The sequence below is a fragment of the Bactrocera neohumeralis genome, chromosome 4 (assembly GCF_024586455.1).
Source record: "Bactrocera neohumeralis isolate Rockhampton chromosome 4, APGP_CSIRO_Bneo_wtdbg2-racon-allhic-juicebox.fasta_v2, whole genome shotgun sequence".
NCBI lineage: Eukaryota > Metazoa > Arthropoda > Insecta > Diptera > Tephritidae > Bactrocera > Bactrocera neohumeralis.
In genome coordinates this window covers 76,348,989-76,373,674 of record NC_065921.1, presented here as the reverse complement: position 1 = coordinate 76,373,674, position 24,686 = coordinate 76,348,989, and the positions used below count along the sequence as shown (strand labels likewise).

The 24,686-nt window shown below is 39.4% G+C and overlaps 1 protein-coding gene across 1 annotated transcript; it reads left to right on the top strand.

The window, feature by feature from the left end:
* The first annotated feature begins 14,556 nt into the window (after nt 1-14,556).
* LOC126756493 (uncharacterized) lies at nt 14,557-21,574 on the top strand. Its single transcript, XM_050469580.1, has 6 exons — nt 14,557-14,989; nt 15,065-15,571; nt 17,262-17,374; nt 17,461-19,447; nt 21,238-21,287; nt 21,383-21,574. The coding sequence occupies exons 1-6, from the start codon at nt 14,693-14,695 to the stop codon at nt 21,435-21,437; spliced, it is 3,009 nt and encodes a 1,002-aa protein (XP_050325537.1). The 5' UTR covers nt 14,557-14,692; the 3' UTR covers nt 21,438-21,574.
* Nucleotides 21,575-24,686: the final 3,112 nt, after the last annotated feature.

Genomic DNA, 24,686 nt, shown 5'->3' with positions numbered 1-24,686 from the left:
TATTAAATCCAGGGTTGAAAATAAATTTATTATCAGAGTCGAAATTGTCAAACAAATATTGAGGCTGGGGGATCCTTTTTCTGAATTATTATCTCATAAAACTACTCCAAGAAGAAGGAGAACAATCTGTATCCCTAAATTGAAGTGTCGATTTAGAAATACCGGATCGTCTTTATCGTAATTTCTTAGAGGAGGCATCTCAAATGTAAAGCTAGTTCTATCTTCTGTGTGCATGTGTCTTATGAAATTAAGTGACTTCTATTATTTATATATTAGTGAGGAAGGTAGTGAACATCGCAGTCGTTGATAGTTCTACCCCACGGTAATTTTTCTTTCCTATTATAATGACGGCCGGTTTACTATGTGCCGAAAACTACCTTATCCTACTGATATCGTTTAAGTTGCAAATGAAGAGAGTCGAATTCGAGGAATGACTTTCAACGACTAAGCCGATTAGAAAAATTCTTAAGAATTAGTATATAATTTCTTTACCGACAAAGAATCTAAGTTTAATTGGAGGAGATTAGGTCTCGTTCCCACATGACAAACAACTCGATAACACCATTTTGAGAAGATGAGACTGAGAAAATTTCAAAGCTGCCTTAATTTTTCTTTACTTTCTGGAGTTAGCCTTTTGGAGAGCTGTCTCTTGGTTTATACTTAGTTTGGCTTGCCATTTCATAATGAAGGTAGACCCCAAAGAGTTTATCTGCCATCGCATCCAACAGTAAAAGCTATGTCCATCCACTCTGTGAAATATTTAGCATAGGGATCTTAGTTTGTGGGCTTACAAAATCCAACTCGTAGAAGAATTGAAGCCGAACGTTCATCAAGCGTATCGCACGATCGATGAATGGGGCCAAAACGAGGTAGCCAGCGATCCTTATATTCACCAGAAAATGTTGTTCAGCGCTGAAATTCACTTTTGGTTGAATGGGTACGTGAAAAAAACAACATTGTCGCAAAATTGGAGTGATGATAATGCACTAGCTTTTGTTGAGACGCCGTTATATCCCCAAAAAACAGCCAGTTCGGTGTGTTTTATGGGCGTATGGAAGCATTGGTTCATATTTCTTCAAAAACTAAGCCGACCAATATTTTGTTGTCAATGAGGAACGCAAAAGAGCCCTGATTATTGACTATTTCGTGCTTATCTGGAATATGTTGATGTGGACAACCTTTGGTTCCAGCAAGTCGGCCCTATGTTCCATACAGATATATATAGTATATAGGCATAAGCTGACCTATCTTTTAAGTTGGATCAAACTGAACACAGTGTGCTAAATTTTATTAAAGTCGCCCCCCTAGTTGAGGATATTAGCCCGGACAAACTGCTAAATTTTATATTTATATTATTTTGATGCTTTCACTACTATTCGCGCCGCCACTGTATCTAAAGAGTATACATATCATAACTTTTCCACCGCCTTCTTTTCTTTCTGTGCTTGTATTTTGCATAGTTATAGGCGCCTCAGCGCAAATAACATGCCGGCAAGAGGCGATAGTGTTGTTGTAGTGGCATTGACATCCAATAATCGCTTATCAATTGCTATCTGAAATTGAAATCGTAGTTGTGCAAGACATTTTATTAGGATTTTCTTTTTTTTTATTTCCGTAAGGAAATATATGACAGCAGGTGAAAGGTGCGAATGAGCCGCGAGCAAGCATTTAATTGGTATATTGGAAAATAGAAGGCTAAAACGGAGAGTGAGATTAGAAGGAAGTGTTTTTGTGATTAAAAGTTAAGAGTTTTTCATAAAAAAATTTAATTTTCTAGTGAGAAGTGTTAAGAAGAAAGCACGAAGCCTACATTTCAGCGCGCTTGAACAACTTATGTAATATCTTGAGAGTATTCAGCAAGCATTTTAATAAAAAAAATTTCTATTTCTCATTTAGAGTCGTTTATTTACCCAAGTGATGGTACACAGTTTTTAACTAAAATACATTACAACAACAAATTCCAGTAAATTAATGTGCTTCGAGCCACTTACCCTGAAAATGTGCTGCACTGTTACTGCACTACTGTGCAATAAATTGCTTCCTCAACTCCAGCTTATTTGCTTTAGTCTACTTTTAGGCGAAAAATAAGTTTCTCAAAGTTTGTAGTTGCAAAGTAAGACAGCTCAAGTGAGGTAAATAAATATCTGCTTCATCGGATGCATTGACTTTCATCTCATTGGCAGTTTAATTACTCTTCACTGTCATCTCAGCGTTATTCAGCTCACTTGCCACATGTTTTCTTTTCATGTTATTGGGACTCCTGTTGCACCGTTTGATGGCAACTAAATGAGAAAACTTTGCTGCAGGAAGCTGTGTTAAGCATGTGGTTTTGATTTTTAAAGATGAGCACATGCATGACAGGTGCATTGTCATGGTGAAAAAACACTATTTTCTTCGTACAATGGGTACTTTTTTCTGTTCTTCTTCAGGTTGCCTCCAGCAAACTCAGTTAGATTGATTATCTCATTCGGCGGTCTGCCAGAGTGACAATTTTGAATTTCTTCTAAAATCTAAAATCTATAATCTATAATCTATAATCCATAATCTATAATCTATAATCTATAATCTATAATCTATAATCTATAATCTATAATCTATAATCTATAATCTATAATCTATAATCTATAATCTATAATCTATAATCTATAATCTATAATCTATAATCTATAATCTATAATCTATAATCTATAATCTGTAATCTATAATCTATAATCTATAATCTATAATCTATAATCTATAATCTATAATCTATAATCTATAATCTATAATCTATAATCTATAATCTATAATCTATAATCTATAATCTATAATCTATAATCTATAATCTATAATCTATAATCTATAATCTATAATCTATAATCTATAATCTATAATCTATAATCTATAATCTATAATCTATAATCCATAATCTATAATCTATAATCTATAATCCTATAATATAATCTATAATCTATAATCTATAATCTATAATCCATAATCCATAATCTATAATTTATAATCCATAGATTATATATAATCGAAAGTCAGAAATCTAAATTCTGAATCTTGAAATGTATAATTCATTATTTATTATCCATAAATAGGAATCGATAATTTACAATTAGTAATCTGTTATCGATAAACTAAATATTACAATTTTTTTTATAAAATTAGTAAGAAATAATCAACAAATTCGATTAATAAATTAAAATCGATAATTTACGATAAATAATCGACAAATTCGACATCTTAGAATTTTCTATGGAATCTTAAAAGTACGATTCATAAAAGAAAATCGATTTTTTATGATTAGTAATAAATAATCGATATTTTAGAATTTTCTGTAAAACTTACAAGGTATGGTATATAAAAAAATCGATAATTGACAATTAACGATAATCGATGAACTAAATATTCAAGAATATTCTATAAAATCTAAAATGTATAATTAAAAAAAATCGATAATTTACAATTAATAATTGATAATCGATAAATTCGATATTGACGTATTTTCTAAAAAAACATGAAATTTGTAATTCACTAATAAAAACATGTATATGATTTCAAATTAGTAAACGATAATCGATAAATTCGGTACTTAAAAATTTTCTATAAAATCTAAAATGTATAATTTAAAAATAAAAATCGATAATTTACAATTTGTACACGATAATCGATTAAATTAATAATTAATATTTTTCAATAGAATCTGAAATGTGTAAATTAAAAATAAAATATCGATAATTTTAAAATAATATTCATACATTTATAATTTTTTTACTAAAAATCAATAATTTCCAAATTGTAATCTATAATCGATTAATTCCATACTTAATATTTTTCTATAAATTCTAAAAGGTATAAATGAAAAGTAAAATATCGATAATTTACAAATAAAAATATATAATAGATAAAAATATATAATAGATAAATTCGTTATTTACGCATTATCTAATAATCTCAAATTTTTATTATTAATAAAAATCGATAATTTCCAATTAATAATCGATAATCGATAATTTGGATAATTTCGATACTTAAGAATTTTCTGTAAAATCTGAAATGCATAATTTATAATTTAAAATCAACTTTTTACTATCGATATTCGATAAGCCAGTATCAATAATGCACAATTTTTAAACGAATATCGACAAAGTAAAAAAATATCCTAAATAATAAGTCTAGTATATCATCGTTCATCGGTTATCTTTGTCAGTTATCGATTTCGATCAGTCGATAATATTTAAGATATCATATTATATAATATATCATTTAATACATACATATATTAGTTCTAGCATTTTTGACTAAACTGCCCTGTATTTCTAAACGAACTACACATAAACACCGTAGTAAAAAATTCATTAGCATACTTTTAATTACCTCTGTCAAGGCCGCTGCGCATTGCATGATATCTACTTGTATTAATATTTGTATTTTTCATTTCAATATCATTTTTCTTGTTCTGCATTCTTGTTTTAATATTATTTTAAGGTCATCAGTTGGCGGAAAAATTTATTTCACATGTGTCCTAGCGGGCGACCATTCCAAATCCTTTGGAAAGCCATACAAATACATAAAGTGCATATGTCTGTGTAAGTATGTATGTGTGCTTCGACAAGGCCTTGATATACAGGTCAGCATTTTTTGAATAATTTCCCAACATTTATAAAAGTTGAACATTTTAATTAGTACTTTTAATCTGATAACAGATTTTTACATGACACATAACATGTGGATGAACCGACACATACTACAAGTATATATGTCGTATAAGTAAACATAAAATGTAAGCGCTACTAACGGTGTAACAAAGAGTTTAAAATTGTAGTCAATGGGAAGCGGCAGAGAAGTTTTGATGCCTGGAGGTAGATGAAAGCGGTCATCGGAGTTCGTAATACAACGGCGAAGGCGGGCAAATGTGCGGTATAAATCAAGCGAATTGTCAAATAAATGCAGTCAAATGAACACACACACTCCCATATACATATATATATATATATATGCTATATTATTATATATATACCTATATGTTACATACACGCACGCTATCAATGCAGGACTCTCAATTGCGTGCGCACTGTTAATACGCTCCGGGCGACTTTCGCTCCAACGCCGACACCAAGTTAAGCGATTTTGTCTGCGGTTTGCGGTATGGTTTCTGGGAGTTTCGGTGGGTTTTGCTGTATATGTGCGCATGCATTGTTGCTATATTGTATTAATTTTGTTACCATTTGTATACCCGGAACAGGATATATTAAGTTTGCAACAACCAGAAGGAAAGCTAGGGCACCTTTAAAAAGATATATATATATATTTGAGATATTGCTCTGAAATTTTGCATACGTCCTTTTCTCTTTACGGGGTTGCTCCTTGCTCAGAATCATATATAACGGATCACTATAGCTTATAGCTGCCATACAAACTGACCTATCAAAATCAGCTTTTTGACTTCTTCCTTGTATGGAAAACTTTTTTGTTTATAAAGATATCTTCACGAAATTTGACATGCGCTTCTGTTCAAGCTAACGGTATAATCTCTGAAGAAATTTTACAGATCGAGTCATTATAACATATAGCTGCCATACAAACTGACCTATCCAAATCCAATCTTTGTATGGAAAACTTTTTAATTTGTTGAGATATCTTCACAATATTCTACTCTAATTATTGTTTAAAGCAATGGTTTAATCTACGCGAAAATTGTTCAGATCGGTATACTATAATATACAGTTGCCATATAAACTGAACGTTCAAATTCTTGTCCTTGTATAGAAAACTTTTTAATTTGTTGAGATATCTTCACGAAATTTAGTATAGATTACTGCCAAAGTCAATGTTGTAATCTCTGTTGAAATTATCTAGATCGGACCACTATAGCATATAGCTGCCATACAAACTGAACGTTTCAAATTTTGCGCTTGTATGGAAAAATTTTGTATTTGACAAGGTATCGTATCAAAATTTTGCATGGATCACTGCCCATAACAGTCGTACAATCTCCGTGAAAATCGTTCAGATCGGTCTACTATAACATATAGCTGCCATGTAAACGGACCGATCAAAATGAAATCCTTGTATGCAAAACTTTTTTACTTGCTCAGGGTATAATAGCTTCAGTGCAACCGTAGTTAACGTTTGTTCTTGTTTTGTTGTTGTTGCGTTTTCGCCTTTTAGCTTATAAAATTTTAATTTATTGCCACGCGCTGCTTACTTCATGTTAAACCATTGTTTCGCTTTTATTTGTTGCTGTTGTTGCCACACTTTTTAATAGCATTAATGGCCAATAAACGCGTTAAAAATCGCTTTCAACTACATTAAGATCGTTGGAGAACTGATTTATAAACGCCTATATACTATATACATATATATATATGCATTATATATGTGAAGTGTTTAAGGCTGATGAGCGGAAATAATTTTTTTCAATTTATTTTTAAGTAGAGACAATTTTGCTTGTATATGTGAATGTAGTTTGCATTGTAGAACAATAAATTTGCCACTCAAAAATATATATTAAAAATAATTGATTATCGGTTATGCAAGCAGCGACACTAATTTAGATAAATTTTGCTTGAAATAATTTTTTTGATATTTTATGTGGCTCAAGAGTACCATCACGCCATCAAAAATACCTGAATAAATATTTCTTAAACAAAAAAAAACAGTACGTCTACACAACACACTAGGTTAGGTAACCAAATCTAGATTAATCTGGCAGGCCAATTTACCACGCATAGGCCAGTTTGGGTCTTTGCGGTGCCAGATGGAGTTTAGATGCTAGGTCCATGAAAAGCAGTCATCCTTTAGGATGCCTACGCTTGACGCGAATTTTAACAAACCTTGTGGCCTCACTATCGATACCTTTTCCAGTGAATGTGGCAAAAGTGCACAAGAGATGCTCCATTGTTTCCCTGGCGAATTACTCTAGACATTACCTGCAGTCTTCTCGATCTGTATACAAGATTTATTTGCTAACCAATTTTTCCACCGGCCTCAGAAATTTCTTTTGCTCAGAAAACTTTTAAATATAATATTGTCCTGGAAAGATCTTCCTATCTTCTAGGTTTTGGCCATTTATTACATCATATCAAACCATATTTTACAAACGGGTAGTGAAATTCAGTCAGTCATCTTATATTAGTTTCAGATATAGTTATATAACTGAAAAAATATGAAGCTCTTATATTTTTTCTGAGAATAATGGATTTCGAACAATTCCTGCTTTGTCTGATTCACTTTATCTCTGTATCTGGTCAGCAGGTAAACTTTTCTATTCTCAGAGTACTCTTAAGATAATGATCGTTGAAAAGAAACTTAGTACCCATGAGCTTGTTAATAGAAAGTTCTTGGCTATATAGCGCGCTTGATTATTTTGTTCTTGACAAAAAATGTTGAAACCCCTTTTTAATTAATACATGGTCCGCAAAAAAGCATCCATCATGAATTAAAATGGTCCGAAAATGTTAAAAAAAATATATTTGATTTAAAACGATTCCCACCTTTCACACTTGATATTACAAAAAATATTTTTTTTGATTGCCATGCATTGTAGTTTCACCATTAACTAAAACTCCTGCCTCCACATACATCATAACAGCTTTAATTTATTAAAGTATCACTACACTTCTTCAATGTCACTCTGATGAGATGGAAATACGAGGATTGCATCGTGACCTTAGGCGTGCCCTCCCACTTTGATAAACAAAACTGAATATACCTTTAATTAACTGCTTGAATTTCATCCCTGCTTCGATTAAAGCGTGGCTAAATAATTTTTCTCTTCCTATGTCTTTTATACTGGATTTTTTGATCTTTTGCAATAAAGTTGTTATCTACAAAGTAGGTAGGTCCTACAACTTTGGAAATGTGATACTCTAACTCAAAATTTTCTGCGTCACAAAACAGTTCCAAAGAATTTTTTTCACAAAACCCTTCATTTAGCAGTTGTACGCATTTGAAATTAGCCATCAACTGTACTGTATTCATATGGTACACCATGTCGTATGAGCAACACTGAATGTATGATTTATGCTTAGGTCATTTGATGTATAATTTTAAAGAAATGTTTTTAAGAAAAAAATCGTTAAAACATTTTTTTTGTAGAGCGAAAAATTTTGAATTAGAATTTTACTTTTGTAAAGTTGAAGATTGAAGAGACTGATGGACTGCTACATAAGAGGGCGCACTCCGAGGGACCATTTATCAGGGGCATAACGTGCTTATTGTAAAGGCAAGTCAGTTATTCCTCAGATACTACCCTGTATACTATCGCGTTATGACTTGAGGAAGCATTAAGGTAGAAGAATTCATTCTTTGATATTGAGAGAGCTTTCAATAACGTTCTGGCGGAAGCAGTCGTATCTTCACTGGACAGTTTGGGGAAGAATCAAACCCCAAACACTTAATTTTCAGTCTTCTGTGCGACAGAGTGATTGAAACTGAATGGTGAAACACATGTGCTCGACGAAATGTGAGTAGGGGAACACCACAAGGTGGAGTTCTCTTCTCTTCTATGGATTCTGGTCGTTAAAGTCTTGCTTAAAAAACTTGAAAATCATGGCTGCAGGACGATGTAGCGCTTATGGTCAAAGGAAAGTTTCTGAGTATTGTTTATGAATTGACGCAGGGGTCGTAACAAATTGAGCAGTCGTAAAAGGTTGCACCACCAACCCAAATAAAACCAAGATGCCGCGAATGGGAGGCATCCGTCTGGGAAGTCGAATATCAAAGAGAGTGCAAAAAAGGCATCGATTGTCTAGGTACTTCTGTATGGAGCCATTGACGAAGAGAGAGCAAAAAACGCGGCGATTGCCATCTGGCTTTTGGCAATGGATAGGGGTCTTACCGAAATTGATGTTCTATAGAGTCTTTACATAAAAGGCCACACTTGTAAAAAACTAAAGAGCGTTCAACTCCTCCGAAATCTTCGCTCACTTTGCCTTCATACCGGGTCACTTGGGCCATGGAGTCGCCAAACCGAACTTTGGCGGCTTCTACTCAACCCATATACCGGCGAGGGAGTTGTGGGTGAGAAGAAGCTGTTGGAGAAGAGGGGCAGTTGGATGGGTCAAAGCTTGGGGGGAAAGTTTGTGGAGGGATCTATTGTTAGGAGCTCCTATTAACTCCAGTTTCAGACTTCGTGACTATTGCAGTGTCTTCCAGGCCGATATTGCAGTCATTAAGTTAGCAGTTTTAATGTTCCGGAGAAGTGAGCATCCATTCAGAGAGTTCAGTGCGGCTACTTTAATGGACCATTGCAGAATGGGCGTCCTCCCGGCAGTAAAATAGCTTGGAATTTTACCGGACGCCATCTGCAGAATCTGTATCGAAGAAAATAAGGCTATGAGGTGGAAACAACTCAACACCCTTTCTTCTTGTAAAGCTTGGGACGTCTGCAGAATCTGTATGGTGGAAACAACTCGGTTTGGGAGGCATACCATTAGGCATCCCACCGAACTGGGGGGAATGGAAACAAAATGCCGGTGCAAATTTGTATTGGCTACTAAGCGTTTTGCTTATTTATAAGTTTCGAACAAAGGAGGTCTTCTTTTCTATGGCCTGACAAAGGACTATATATGGTAGTCCACGTGCAATGTTTGATCAGCCATCTAACCTAACCTAACAAAGAGTTGAAAATTTAGTTGTTTTATGCAAAATATAAAGTTTTATAACTTATAAACAAGAAAGCTTTAATTTCATAACCAAATTAAAGTTTCTCTTAATTCCATTGAAATTCCTTAAAAAAAATATCCTCATAATTGAGTCCAACATACGACAACCCCTCAACATCTAACGCCCACTTGTTGTAGAGGCAAAAGGTGCTGCTTGTTACTACTGTTGAACCGCCTTTCCGGTTAAGCTAGTCACGCGTCTCAGGGGTACGAGCATTGGCCATACAATAAATTTGTTGTAGCAACAGTTGAAGCAGAACTTACACACCCACCACCACATGCATTGCCATGACCAGACATACATACAAACGGCGCCTGTATATCATATATCCATAAAATAACTTTTATCCAGATTCGCTGTTGCATGACTCAGTTGTACTCTATGCTTTATTTATAAACAACATTTTTGTTTTTCTTGTTATACTTGCTATTGTGCTACCTGTTGTTGTTGTTGCTGTTGTTTGCTTTTTGATTTTGTTGTAGTTTTCACTCGTTATTTTCGCATGAAAGCGCCGCGAGTGAAGTATGGCAGTGCAGGCGGCTGGCTACCAGTTGCCCGGCCATAAAGTGAAACGAGTTTGAAAGAAGCGTACGTGGCGTGGCGAGCCAGCGAGCGAACGAACGAACCGCAACTAATGCCCGGCGACATGTGCAATTCCGATTAATACTCGTTGATAAACAAGTTATTTTAATTAATCGCTAGGTGTTGCTGAGACTGAAACAATGCCGCAGCGCAACGCGCACACAAACACATACGCATTCAGCTAAACGCACACACGACTATACATGTGCATGCACAGGGGCATAAAATAATGCCAACAAACGAATTATTGCGTGTGTTTGTGTGGGAAAGTTATAATATTGCGATTTAGGCAACGTAAATTCCCCAGCGCTGCTATGTGTGTGTGTGCCGTTACTGCATTACGTTCAAGCTCAATACTCGTACATTTTTGCTTAGCATGTTTGGTATGCTTTTGTGCGCCGGCATAGTTGCTTAGCTGCTTGAAAGCATAAATTTATGAACATTTATGCCGAATTCCATTTCCTTTTATCCAAATCACATCTGTTGTCAATAAAAAGGAAAAACGTTAATTTCGGCTAAACCGAAGCTAGAGAGATCCATTTCAAATTCACGTTTTTAAAGCAAAAAACGCACAAACTTCAAATTTAATGGGGAATGTTTATTGCCATACGAAAAACATTCCTTGGCATTTATTTTTTCAAGATTATCTCTTTCAAATGTTGGCCGCGACTAAGCCTATGATGGTTCATTCGTTGACTCCAATTTTCGATGAGTCGTTCGACTCTAAGGCCTTCATCGAAACGGAATTGCCCGCATAGACTTTAGACTTTACATATCCTCACATGCAAAAATCTAATGGTGTGATATCACACGATCCTGGTAGCCAATTTACCGGCCGAATTCGTGAAATTATCTGCTTACTGAAATAATCTCTAAAAAATCCACTGATTGATGGGATGTGTGGGAAATGGTCCAAAATGTGTCAATTTCGTTTATTTACATACCTATTGAGCCGAAAATGGGCCTCGCCGCTGAAAAAAATTTGGCTCGGAAACGTCGGATCCTCTTGGAGCTTTTCAAGAGCCCATAGATTGAATCGATGTCGCTTGGGAAAGTCGAGCGGTTTCAGTTCTTACACAAGTTGAATTTGGTACGCTTTCAATTTAAGGTATCGACGTAGTTGCAACGAAAGACGCCGAATCTACTCTACACGGTCTTCGTGTGCTATATTTGCATTACTGCGTGCTGGACGTAGTATATTCGGTATAATATTATCCCATAACGAATGCTGAAATGCCAAACAATACATAATATACAGATCGATATCTCCATTATTGAGGGGCTGCATATATTCAAAAACCCAGAAAGACTGACGGTAAGGCCATTAGGTTTTCTCGAACCTCATAATCCTCAGTCGCCAGTTTGAAGAGACTGTTTGCAGTACCTCAACATTACATCTATATCCTGGGTGGCGGATTCGGAAGGAACAGTCTGCTTGCCACCATGGCGAGCTGCCTTCTTTGCTTCCATGTAACGTACCGATTTTAAACTCATTCCTGTCATTGCCTGTTTACTATCAAGGCTTTCAACGTTGCCTATTGTCCCCGAACCCACCACTAATCTAGCAGAGGTTCTTTTGGTGGTGCTGGTATTCCGCATGGCATCTCAGCCTTACCTTCGTATGAAACCGTCAGGCTCTGTTTACTGCCGTACCATCCCTAACTGATAACTGCGCTTTCAAAAGAAAGCTTTTTGCTGTTTTCCGTGGAGGACGATTCTGTCGCTCTAGGCACCGACCTACGTTCCGAGACATTGTCTAATTACAACCATTCACTTACATCCGATTCGTTTTTCTTGCTTCACCCCCTTGTTGGGTGTCCACACAGGGCTGCTATCCAACTTCCGGACGGTAAACGTCTTCAAAGTTCCCAAGGTCATCTCTCTTAAGATGTCAATTTAGAGTCGACCATCGTAAAAACGGATCCTTTTAGCTTACACCTATTACGTCAACTTAATGATGACGTGAGAGAAACATACGACAGAGTTTTAATAGGACGGAGGCTGTCTCGGCATTATCCCGCCAGCTATTTATGCAGGGTGTCACTTTCACATACTCAGGTGATGAAATACCTTGACCACCAGCCCAGGCATTAAGCAAGTTCAAAACCAACAGTCTTGAAATCGTAGTCTGGTTCGAATCAAGTTTCGTTATTAGTTTTCACAAGCCGTGAAGTCTGCAGGCCATTTAGCGTTACACACGACGAATGCAGTGCACAGCGGCGATCGAAATTACATCGCAAAATGTTAGCTACTTTAAAATAAAATATTAAAAGAGGTTGGAAAGGGGATGAGAAAGACAATATACAAAAGAATAGCGAGATAGAGAAAATATAGAAGAGAATATAAAAGGGGAAGGTAGGGCCAGAGTACAGCGGTTCAATTGAGGGTAAAGAAAATAAAACACTGTATAAATTCCTTTGTTAGTAGCAGAATGATTTGCATCTTGAACCTTTTTTAGTCTCCATATTTTGTGAAGTCCTTAAGTCCTCTAAGTCCTTAACTAAACTCCACCTTTCAGTTCTAAGATTTGAGTTGCAGCTTAAGGGATCCATACCCTCGCCTTTGACCTTGAAGGTCTCTCCAGCAGCCGACCACTATCAACCTGATCTCAAGATATCTGTCCCAACTTGCCCCTTCAGCTGACCCCTTTCTCTTGGCTGCCGATTTTGCCTCCTTTGTTAGCTTTTCATTGATTGGCGGATACAGCTGTACCCTCTTCAGCCTCTTAGTACGACGCTTCTATGCATACCTTGCCTTCGCTGGTTCATCGAACTGCCAGTTCCCTGGCAGACGGTTTATCACCTTCATCCTTTTATTGCTCAGCAGTACTTTGGCCATAGGTTTTGCTTCCTGCTAAACGGCCTTCCTGGAGCTAGGCTTTGTTTTAACTACCTTTATAGTGCTAGTACTTGCATCTAGCCCAAGCTTCGCTCCTGTCTTTGTACTAGCTGCTTCATGCTTAATACAAATGCTGTTACCTGTTTGGGAAAACTAGTTCCCTCCAGTCTGTTCTGTACCCTAACCATAAATCCAGGCTCCCCATAAGAATGCTGTGCTTTTGAGGAGTAACGAAAATCCAGATAAAAAGTCAGACCTTAGCTTGATACCTCCCAACTACAGAAGAAAATAGCTGTTAACAGTTCGTTTGCCTTTCCATGATAATATGGTATCTATATATTACCAAGCGGAATCCTCGGGGAGGGTTCAGCATGTTTATAACTATTATGTTATTAGGAATTAACTTCCCAGATCTCGCACATATAGATATTTATATGTGGAAATAAATTATGAAAATTAGCTGAGCTTAACTAATATTTTATAAAATTAATTGTGTGGAAATCTCTTTGGAAAAAAGTGTGAAATTGAATTAGAAGAGTCCTTAATGTACTGTTACAATTTTCACCACACAAAAAATTAATTAATAGCGTACATTTTATCGCAATTTCACTTCAGTGCTAGAAACATTTTCCACTAACGCAATTATAACCCAATTTGGCCGAATCTCCAAGGACCTTCATTAAGTATTTATTCAAATTTTGTGTATAAATCGCAATTTCTCATTTAAAAATGTCCCACAACGATGGCGATTAGTGTGTGCTTAGTATACTTTTGTTGTTAGTCAAATAAATATCACGAGAGTCATACATTATGTGGCATGCAACAAGCACCATTATTGTAGCGGAGAAGGGGAATACAAATAAGATTATTGCACACAAGTCGGATGGAATCGGAAATTGTATAAACAGCGACCAAGTTATGAGTAATGAACTGACGAGCAGCGGAAGGCGAGCCGACAGCCGACAGCGGATAAGTTAAAAGCGGTTTTACGTGCCACACACACGTCAAAAGCAGGTGGGGAGTGCAAAAGTTAGATATTCTCAAGAGTGGCGGAGTGTGGCGTAGTACAGCGAAATGGAGCAGGTGTGGGATGGAGCAGGCGCGAGGCGAAGCAGCGGAGCAGGCGCAGGGCGGCTTAAAAGCTTAATGAATACGCTGGTGTTGCATGCAACCAAAAACCATGTTTGCTGTTCGTTGCAAGCATTAGGAGCCGGTTTACAATGCTTTGATTCATTAAGCGCAAATATTTTGAGATAGCGGCGTAAAAAGGGGAAATGCTTGGGGTCGCGCTGCGATTGTCAATCTAAATGTTGTGCATTTGCGTGCAACCAAATGGTTTATAACTGCAGAAACAATGCAGCAAAGCAACAACAAGCGCTGTGTTGCGCGCTGATGACAATCAGACAATGCGCGTGAAAAAACTGACACTTCCCGACATGGGTCACTACACAACGCGTACGGTCAGTGTCGTCAGTGGACTCATTCAGCGCGGTCAGTCGAGCGGAAGTTGAAACGCGGTAACAGTGCGCTTTAGTGCAACGCGTCACGCACAATAATTTCCGTTTGCAATAAAAATAATTTCACTTTCCCCGCGCCGCGAGAGTGCGAAGCGAACGCAATGCAAGTGAAACGCAGCGCGCAACGTGTGCAGAGTGCGCGTCTACCCAACGCGCTATTGCTAGCGGCATTTTTGCTGCCGCGCTTCAGCGCGTGTGTTGCTATAGCCGTAGACACGGCGGACGGTGGCAGCAGTAAGCTGCAGTTCGAGCAGCCAGCCCAGCCGCTGCAGGATCACACGCAGACGCATTTTTTGCCAAATCGCACGGGAATTGTGCAACTTTTCGAATGGAAGTTTGCCGATATAGCGACGGAGTGCGCACAGTTTTTGGGGCCGCAGGGTTACGCAGGTGTACAGGTGCGTCGCGCTTTAGATTTATTATAATGTTTTTATGTTTACTGTATCTCACTAATGCAACGCGCGCTCTTACAGGTTTCGCCGGTCGCGGAGCATTTGGTTGTGCGCACGAAGTCCATGCAGCAACCGTGGTGGGAACGCTATCAACCGCTCTCATTTCAAATTGTGTCGCGCTCTGGCGGCGAGGTCGAGTTTCAGCAAATGACACAAGCTTGTAATGCCGCCGGTGTGCGCGTCTATGTCGATGTGGTGCTCAATCATATGGCAGGCGCTTACAATCACGCGACAGCCAGCGGTCAACAGTTGCTTGAGGGTTACGCCGGTTCGACTGCCAATGCCAGCTCATATGAGTTTACTGCGTTGCCATTCACTAGCCGTCACTTTCATAAACCATGTACGTTGACAAATTATATGGATGCTCATGTGGTGCGCAATTGCGAGCTGAATGGTTGGCCCGATTTGAATCATTATCGTCTGGATGTACGCGCTAATTTGACGGAATTTCTGAATCGTTTGGTGGACTTAGGTGTAGCGGGGTTTCGTGTGGATTCGGCGAAATATATTTGGCCGATTGACATTAAGGTGAGTGTGGAGTGAAAAGAGGCAAACAATTTGAAAGAAAAAAATGTTACTTTGTATGTGTGTAAAATTCCCGGTCGATGTCCAAAAAACTGGGGAACATGTTCGGGTTTATCTATACACAAACTGTTAATATGGCGAAATACCTTGGGCTATTCATGAAAAAAAGCTTTCATGGAGGACGAACATTGAGGAGAGGGTAGGAAGGTATCGGTTTTTTTTATTCCTGTATGGGTTATAGGGAAATGGTGGGGAGTCTTACCGAAGGTGGTGATTTGGCCCTTCGAAACCGAGATGAGGAAGCTCCAGACTTTTCGGAACACTGCACACCTAACTATGTCAGGATGCCTCTTAGTGTCTCTTATCGAACACCTGCATAGTGCGGACCGTAGGCTCCCAGTTAAGGAGCATAATGAACTCCTTTCCAAGCAGTACCTGCTAGGGTGCTCTCACAGAAATCATCCCTGCATTCACCTGCTTGGAGCGTACCACCTCCTAGGAGCATCAATAGGTTATACCTTAACTACGTCGACTACATCAAACAACACGCCGACCAGACTTCGGACGCATTTACTTCCGACAAGTACTGACCGCCATTCACAGTGGAGCCATCAACACCTTCACCGACTCCCTCTTGTTGAAGGGTGTACTTAGAGTCAAATCACCACCCATTGCAGACGAAGAGCTCGAGTTGCCGCGAGAAACGAGAGTGACCCTTGTGCAACTTCGTTCGGGATACTGCAGTTGGTTAAACTTTTACTTATCCGGAATAGACCCCCAACATATCTAATATATCCTCCGTGCAATGAGTCTCCGTATGGCACTGGCCTAAACAGCGCTTTTCTTGGGCCTACCGTTGTTGACGACAACTTATCCAATCCCAACCGTCCTAACGGGGATTAGGTACCCGTTTCAACAACAACAACATGGACCTAGATATATTGTTCTCATGAATCCGAGCTGGATCTCCATTTGCGTCTTTGTATTCCTTTAGACTTCACGATTTCTTTGACTTAGAGTGGAACCCAGGAGATCTTTTGAACTACTCGCTACTCACTACTTAGGAAAGTTCATTTTGCCGCAATCGTAAGGACATTGGACATTGACAGGAAGGAAGAAGAAGGACATTGGACAACAGGCGCGAGTTTGAAACATCTTGGTAGTCTTACCTTCGGCGAACCAGATGACATAGTAAAAACTGGTATTAGCCGTATCAACGAGGTTTGTGATAGACTCAAAGCTTTTTGTCGATTCGTAAGGGTCTTATGACCTATTATATAGGAATAATAGGTGCTGGACTGATGGACTGGCGATCTAAGTTGCTTAAGCAAGATCATTGTAAGGATCGACGCCATAACCTATATACCATACATACATATGTTTACTGAACAATTTTATTCATCACCTTTAGATCCTTTAAAACGTGCAGATTTCATTATGTCAAATTCTCTGACAGTCACAGTCAAACAGCTGAGAAGGTTGTCAATTCATTTTTATTGTAGCTTTTTGAGTTAAAAGAGGTTATATGGTGGAAAAAGTCAAATAAGCTAGAGGAATCAAAATTTCATCTTTTTTTATTATTGACATTTTTACGCCATTAAATTTGACATAATAAATACTGTGCATTAATTTTAATTTAAACCAAGGCTATCAGTCAATTAAACTTATTTTTTAACCATTTTGGCACTTTCAGCTCCTTTTCCAGGGCGTCAAAAATCTGAATAGTGAGGCTTTTGATTTTCCCGAAACCGCGCGTCCATTTGTTTACCAAGATGTCGTAGACTTGGGAGTTGACTCCGTATCAAAGTAAGTGTATAAAATAAACTAAGCTGTACTGCATAGCCAGACAACGAAGGAGTAATATTTAAAATTGCCACTTATTTTCCTTCCAGAACGGAGTACTCCAGCTACGGCATGGTCACGGACTATTTGTATGCCGCCGTTTTGGCTAACATTATCAATGGCAGGGCGCCGCTGAGCACACTAATAAATTGGGGCCCTGCAATGGGGTTCCTGCCACATCAGCAGGCGCTCGTCTTCGTTGACAGTCATGATGGACAGCGAGACCGTAACCTTTTGGGCGCTAATCAGCTGATCTCCTACAAACAACCAAGGAAATACATCATAGCAACCGCATTCATGTTGGCACATCCATATGGACGGGTTAAACGGATTATGAGCTCGTATTACTTTGCTGCACAGATCCCTGAGCAAGGACCGCCATTCGAGGAAGGTAAGGAGCCAGAGGCGGATGCTGAGGCAGATGCCAGTGTGATAACAGACGATGGTGAGGCAGCAGAAGGTAGTGAGGTAGCAGAGGGTAGTGAGGCAGCGGAAGAAAATGTAGAACCAGCGGAAGGTGACGAACAAGCAGTTGAGGTAGATGAGAATGCGGCAGAGGGAGAAAACAAGGCTGCAGAAGTGGAAAGTGAAGCAGCAGAAGTGGAAAACGATGCGGAAGAAGTGGACACCGTGGTAGTAGAGGGTGATGATGATGCTGCAAATGTTGTTGCGAGCTCGTCACACATACGCTCACCGACTTTTGATGCGGCGAGTGGACGCTGTGAGTATGCATCTGGTTGGGTTTGTGAGCATCGTTGGCCGCCCATCGTACAAATGATACAGTTGGTGAATACGCTTAGCGAAATGGAGGATGGCGTCATGAATTTTCAAACGGGCGGTCCGAATCACATAGCCTTCTGTCGTGGCAACAAAGCATTCTTTGTGTTTAATAGCGATCTACAGTTGGCTTATGATGCCGATGTTGAGACTTGTCTACCGAGTGGTACGTATTGTGATGTGATTAGTGGTGGACGTGCGGAGAATGGTGCATCCAGAGTGGATTGTGCAGGCAAGCGTGTTACAGTCGGTGCGGAGGGTAGAGCGCATATTATGGTGCCAGCTGTGTTGGGCATTGATGAAGAGGGCGCTGCGGTCGGAAGTGATTATGATGAAGCGGATGTGGATGCGAATGATGCCTACGGAATCGCAGCTGGTGCGGACGGAGAATTTGGTGTGCTGGCCATATATGAAGGATCGAGATTAGATAACGAACCGCAGACAGACGACGGTCAAGCATCGCTGGGTGGAGATGAAGACAAAACTGTAACTGAAGTCGTAGCAGATGATGAAGAGGACTCTGTTGATGCAGAGAGTGTAACGGAAACAGTGGATGTGACTAAAGAGGTTGTGTCTGCTGAAGAGCTGGAAGATGCGGTGGTAGAGAAGAAGAACGCTAAGCTTGAGGAAGTCGCAACCAATGCTAGCGTTGAAAATGAGAATGCAGAAGCGGAGATACCAGCTGTAGATACCGCTGCAGCCGACGAAGTAGCTGAGGAACAAGTTAGCGAAGAGGGAGAAGATGACCAACCAGCAGTTGACGAAGAAGAGCCAACAATAAATGGAGACCAAGAGAAGATGGACGAAGCTGAGGGACAAGTTAGCGAAGATGGAGAAGATAAGCTGCCAGCGGTTAACGAAGAAGAACCAGCTGTAGACGGAGACCAAGAGAAGATGGACGAAGCAGTGACAGATCCAACTGAGGAAATAGTAGTCGCCGATGATCCTGCAGCAACAGATGCGATTAACAGTGAGAATGCTGTATCTAGCACAGAGAACACATCAGATGAGTTAGTCATAGATCCTCATTTCGATGAAGGTGCAAGTAATGATGATGATACAGTGACAGGGGTTGATACAGCTGCAACAGAAGCGAGTGGAGATCAATTTGCTCGTAATGTAACTGGAATGCGAGTTGGCTTAGTAAATATAGAGAAAGTCGTTAAGGAGCTCGAGAATAATGCGGGAGACGATAATGGATCAGGAATAACGACAGCTGTGAAAGACATGGCCGATGGCGTTGCAGAGAAAACTAAGGAGGTAAGTGTTTTCCATTAAATAAGTGTAAGAGTTGCGCGCAAGCCACATCAACTATGGCACGAGATGTCTTGTTGCATATAGCACCGGTGGACGAAGCCGCAAAGTGTATGACCACGAAAGCAGCCATCGGATCTACTTAGATGACTATGAGCCTGAGCATTTAGGAATCCTCGGACATTTTGACTTCATTTTAAAATACCTGAATTACCATGTCGTCGAACCTACCATACCTTCGAGGGAAGCTTAGCGGGAAGGGGCGGTGAGTTGAGGGTTGGTGGAAAAGTGCACTTTCGGGAAGTTTCCAACAGACAGTTTTAAGCTACCTGACAACTGAAGTACCCTCCAAGTAGAGGTGACTGCAATGATAGTAGAGTAGCTTTGGCATACGCTTCTATGCTAACATACCTTCTAAGAGGGCATGGCGGGAAGGGTTCGATGGATGAGAGGGCCGGTAAGCCTTTTTACGAAAACATCAAAGCTTGAAAAACTTGTTGAAGAAGTACACTATTGGCTACATTCCATTAGCTATTAGGCTTTCTGACAACTAAAGCATCTTCCAAGCGGAGGTGACTGCTATAATGGTTGTAGTAGAGTTACTGCTCGAGAGTGCAGCCTTCTTCAGAAGCCATCCTATCCGATAGTATGAGATCGATATTAGTCTTGAGTTCGCTGACTGTGCCCTAAAGACTAGTGAAAGATTGTGTAGACTCCTTATCGTCGAGTTATTTTTATTTTATTCATTTGGCCACAGAGTATTGTGAACGGGTAGGAGTTCAATAGGTTTTTTGTGGTTCACTACTGGACAGTTGGACTGAGACCAAATAAGCAAGTGCTGGTCCTTCAGGGTAAATTAAAAGGTGTCCAGTGAGCTCAGCTCTTTCAGCAAGGTGCCTTTTTCAACGATTGTTTGGAAGAGGATGAGATAAAGTCATCTCAACAATTCCCCTCCGAATGTACCGTTACTGCCAGATCACGTCCCAGCCCAGTAAGAATAGTTCGAATATAAAAGGGGTTTCAGAGATGCCGACACAAAACGAAACGAAATAAATTTAGTTTTGAAGTCCAATAAGGCTTCACATGATTTTAGAATAGTGTTCCCAGCTCTGAAAGTGTTCTGTGCTGTGTAGAAGAAATAATTTTCATCGTTCAGTTTGGAAAACAAGAACGGTTCGAAAATTCCGATCGATATCTCGAAAACTGAGTGACTGGTTCGCGTATATACAGACAGATGGACGGAAGGAGAGATTGACGTTTTCTTCTTCTTTATTTGACGTAGATATCGCTTACGAGGTTATAGTTGAGCTTTCAAAAGCCAGGCCGGTTTCTTCCTTTAATTGGGAGTGTTTCTTACGTGGCGGGTCCCAAATCCAGCGCACAAACCTGGGGAGGATGTTTCGCCTTCTCACTTTAGTTCGCCTTCAAACGGATGTTTTTTGGCTACATAGAGGATACTTGGTTTAAGACCGGAAGTGGTGAGCTACTTGAGTCATATGTAAACTATCGTCTCAGGCCTTTCCCAAGTGAATGGTGCTTTCTTCATTTGCGTGAACTTTTTAATATGACTCCATCCTGAGACTGACATACAAGTACATGACCAAAAAACTCAGCTCATCAAGTTGATCATCATATACATTTTATAGGGTTTCCGACATTTCTTTCTGATTGATAAAATCCGTGGCTAACTTAATATACCCTGTTGAGGGTATAAAACTTGAATCTAATAAAAAAAATATTATTTAAAAAATACACTTTTTTTTACTCTTTTTTCGTTTTATTTTCTCATCCCACAGGTCATTGCCAAGGCCGGCTTCAACAATATGGGCGCACGCAGCACACAAAGGTACGAATTGCCCTCGGCGAAATCTTCGCTAACAATCAATCCACGTTAGTCACCAATACAATAACAACAACTAATTTATTTACTCTCCCTTTCAGCAAACAATTTTGCAGTTTACTGATACTAATCAGCAACATTTTAATACATTTGTAGAGCACTTAAAGCGAGCGATATGAGAAAAGTGAATTTTCACTTTATTTCATTTATTTGATATTCTTTTATTTTACATATGTATGTGAGTATTTGCCATTTCTACAAGCCATTTGCACAAAATAAATGTAAAATAAACTAGAAAATTGCAATTGTCAATTGCTGGTGGGTTGTTGGTTGTTGTTGGCCCATAGTGATCGTTTTCCTTAGATAATGTCCACTAAGCAGTTAAAGTAGAATAAAAAGTGAGCAAAGAGCTGGTCAAAAGGGTAGGCAGTTCTAAGTGCAGCAACAAAAAACTTACCTTTAGTGCCCGGCAAACCCCGCCGCGCAAAGCCACTTATCGCATGTTGACCATCAGCGCGCACAATGGCAACCCACAGCCTCGGAGCCACACCACCGCTTACCTCTTACTCTCGCAAGCGAGCGCCAAATCGCGATTGTCGTAATGCTCACTAAGTTGCTATAAATTGAAAACGGAAATAAAATGTAAAGCATTCAAGCAGAAAGGGCCGCACAAGCGGTGAGTCAACTGCAAATCGGAACGGTGCAATTCAATTTCATTGCATTCCTGGGCACAGCCAGCCGAGGCACACTAACTGGCTCATGAATTGAAGAGTTATTTAGTGGCAGGTTCATACTTTTGTTCTTGTTGTTGCTTTTATGGACGACCATTTGCATTGAAGTAGTTACAAGGCTGTGCATTACACCTCAGTTTGCTTATAGCCTACCTCTACTACCTCTCCCACACCCTCCTGTGCTCTCCCTCTCCTCTTAAGTACTCATTTTGTAATCGTTGAGTTCAATTATACCCGTTTTCTGCAACATTACCTCCATCGCTTAGCCACTACTCGTACTAGCAGCTAACAAGCACACAATCTAGAATCTACAATCAACAACTACAACAAAAAGCAACCAAAACAACTACAACATCAACTGTTAAAAATTGTTGTATCTACAAGTGCTAGTGTGTTGTCAACAATTGCAATCTCGCTGCAGAAGTGTCCAAGTTGCTGCCCTTACGGCGTTAGTTTGTATAAGTATGTGAATATGTGTGAGTGTGTGTAGGTGTGGTATGGTTATCTCACTATTTGCCAGTTAGGCAGTGACACTACCGGAGCCGTTGAGAACGCCGGTGTTGGTACTACTCACTAATCGGTAACTTCAGTGCAGGTGTGTGTGTTATTTTAAGGAGGTTCATTTCCGGTATGAAATAAAATCGAAAATTAAATTTGGTGCTGAAAATGTCCTTAAGGAGTTGGAGGTAAAAGCATTGCTATGGGATTAAATGGAATTTATCAAAATATTTGAGCTCTTTTACACGGTTGTGATTATCTGAAGGTCTGTACTTAAAGCTTTGGAGCCTGATAATAATGTCATTGCGGACCAACAGCCTAAATTAGGTTCGGATATTCAACGAAACTTAGTCTCTCTTCATTATGTATTTTTGGAGGATGGAGTCATGTCATGCTCTATCAAGGCTATTCACTTGGGAGTAGCTAGAAACAATCCTTTTACATATGGCTCAAGCAGCTCACGACTTCCGGTCATAAACCAAGTATCCTCTGAGTAGCCAAAGAATATCCGTTTGAAGGCGAGCTAAACGGAGAAGACCAATCATCCCTCCCTCCCACGTGAAAAACATTACCAATGAAAACTAATCGACAGCGTCGGATGAGAGACCCCCCTTTTGATGACGACCACGGCAAATGAAATAAGGACTACGATTTGAGGGTATGCACCTGAAATGTACGGTCCCTTAATTGGGAAGGTGCCGCTGCCCAGCTGGTTGATGTCCTCGTTATAGTGAGGGCTGACATCACCGCCGTACAAGAAATGCGATGGACGGTACAAAGACTGAGAATGGAGACTTATCGCTATTCCGATATAATAAACTACGCCATATACCATATGAGAGAAGATATCTTGAAGATATCGAAAGTAAGATCCCGCAAAACTTAATTTTTTTGAGCATATTGAGGCATTTCTGCAGTCCGGAATTCGGTAATAAGGGTGGAGTTTACAATAAAAGATTCGCTCGCCATCTTTTCGTTTAAGCTTAAAAGGACTTAGTTACCAGTTAGGTTCTACTTTTCAGCGGTTGGAAGCCTTAAGCCACAGAAATAATTTGAATTTATAATAAAATAAAGGAACAGTTTATAACTTGATGTATGCTTCTTTATTCTTCTTGATTGGCATAAAATGTCTGCGCCAGAGTTCCACACCAAGTCTCCAGAAATGACATCAAGATACTTCATTATCAGACCTGGTCATAGGGAAATCCCTGACAATTGCAAAGGCGAAGAGGGCACCCACGCCTCGCTCACATCGGAATGTGGCCGAGTTAGATCTCCATTGGCATCTTGCATTCTATCAATGGACCAATGGATTTGACCAATGGATTGGACTAACGGATCTCGCACTTAGCGGGCTCTGGTCGACGACCCGCTCCTGAGCGACCATAACGACTACAAGTTCTTATTGGCTTAGAGTTGAATACGGGCGATCCTCTGAACTGTTTACTCTTAGCAACATTTAACTTGCTGTAATCGTATGGATTTTTACTTGACATTGTCCAATAAACATTGCTGCGATAAGCCTAAAACTCTTGCAGGCCCAAGTTATCAACGTTATATGGAGGAGGGTGAGGTGGTTACATCCGGCCACTTTCTTCTGCATTGTCCAACCGAGGTTGCAATATCAAACCGTCCGCGAACTAGCAGATATAGCCGAAACTGATATTGGCCGTCTCAATGAATTTGTGATAGGCTCAAATGGCCTTCTCGTTTTATAAGGGACTTATGATTTATTGTATAGAAGTTTTAGGTACTAGAACGGACTAACGTTCTAAGCTCTCAAAGTGTGACTCCTGTTAGAATTGACCTCATAACCTAACCCGACAACTTCTAGCTTCTACAACTAGCATTCGATACTATTTTAGCCATACCAGATGGACACTAGTAATATAATGAGAAGATATAATCCTTACAATTAGATGAAACGTAACGTTGTCGAGGACGAAAAGCTCGCTGGTTTTGTGAAATTCACATTGGTCCAGAAGGAGCTTGCGACTTCACAGGTATCGATAGTTGCCCAACGCACTCCAAGCTGCCAATCGGACAAAATGACAGTGGGGCTCCGCACTCCAAGCTCATTCCAGGCGCAGCTATCTAGCAGTAACGGGTAAAAAGACAGTGGGGATCCGATCTATTTCAGTCTTCAACGGCAGCGAAACTGAGTTACTCTTCTTCC

Bases quoted from the DNA above. Each gene is read 5' to 3' on its own strand.
- LOC126756493 (XM_050469580.1), top strand. From the start codon at position 14,693: ATGCAAGTGAAACGCAGCGCGCAACGTGTGCAGAGTGCGCGTCTACCC. The intron at 14,990-15,064 runs GTGCGTCGCGCT...GCGCTCTTACAG, and splicing joins AGGGTTACGCAGGTGTACAG to GTTTCGCCGGTCGCGGAGCA. The intron at 21,288-21,382 runs GTACGAATTGCC...TCTCCCTTTCAG, and splicing joins GGCGCACGCAGCACACAAAG to CAAACAATTTTGCAGTTTAC.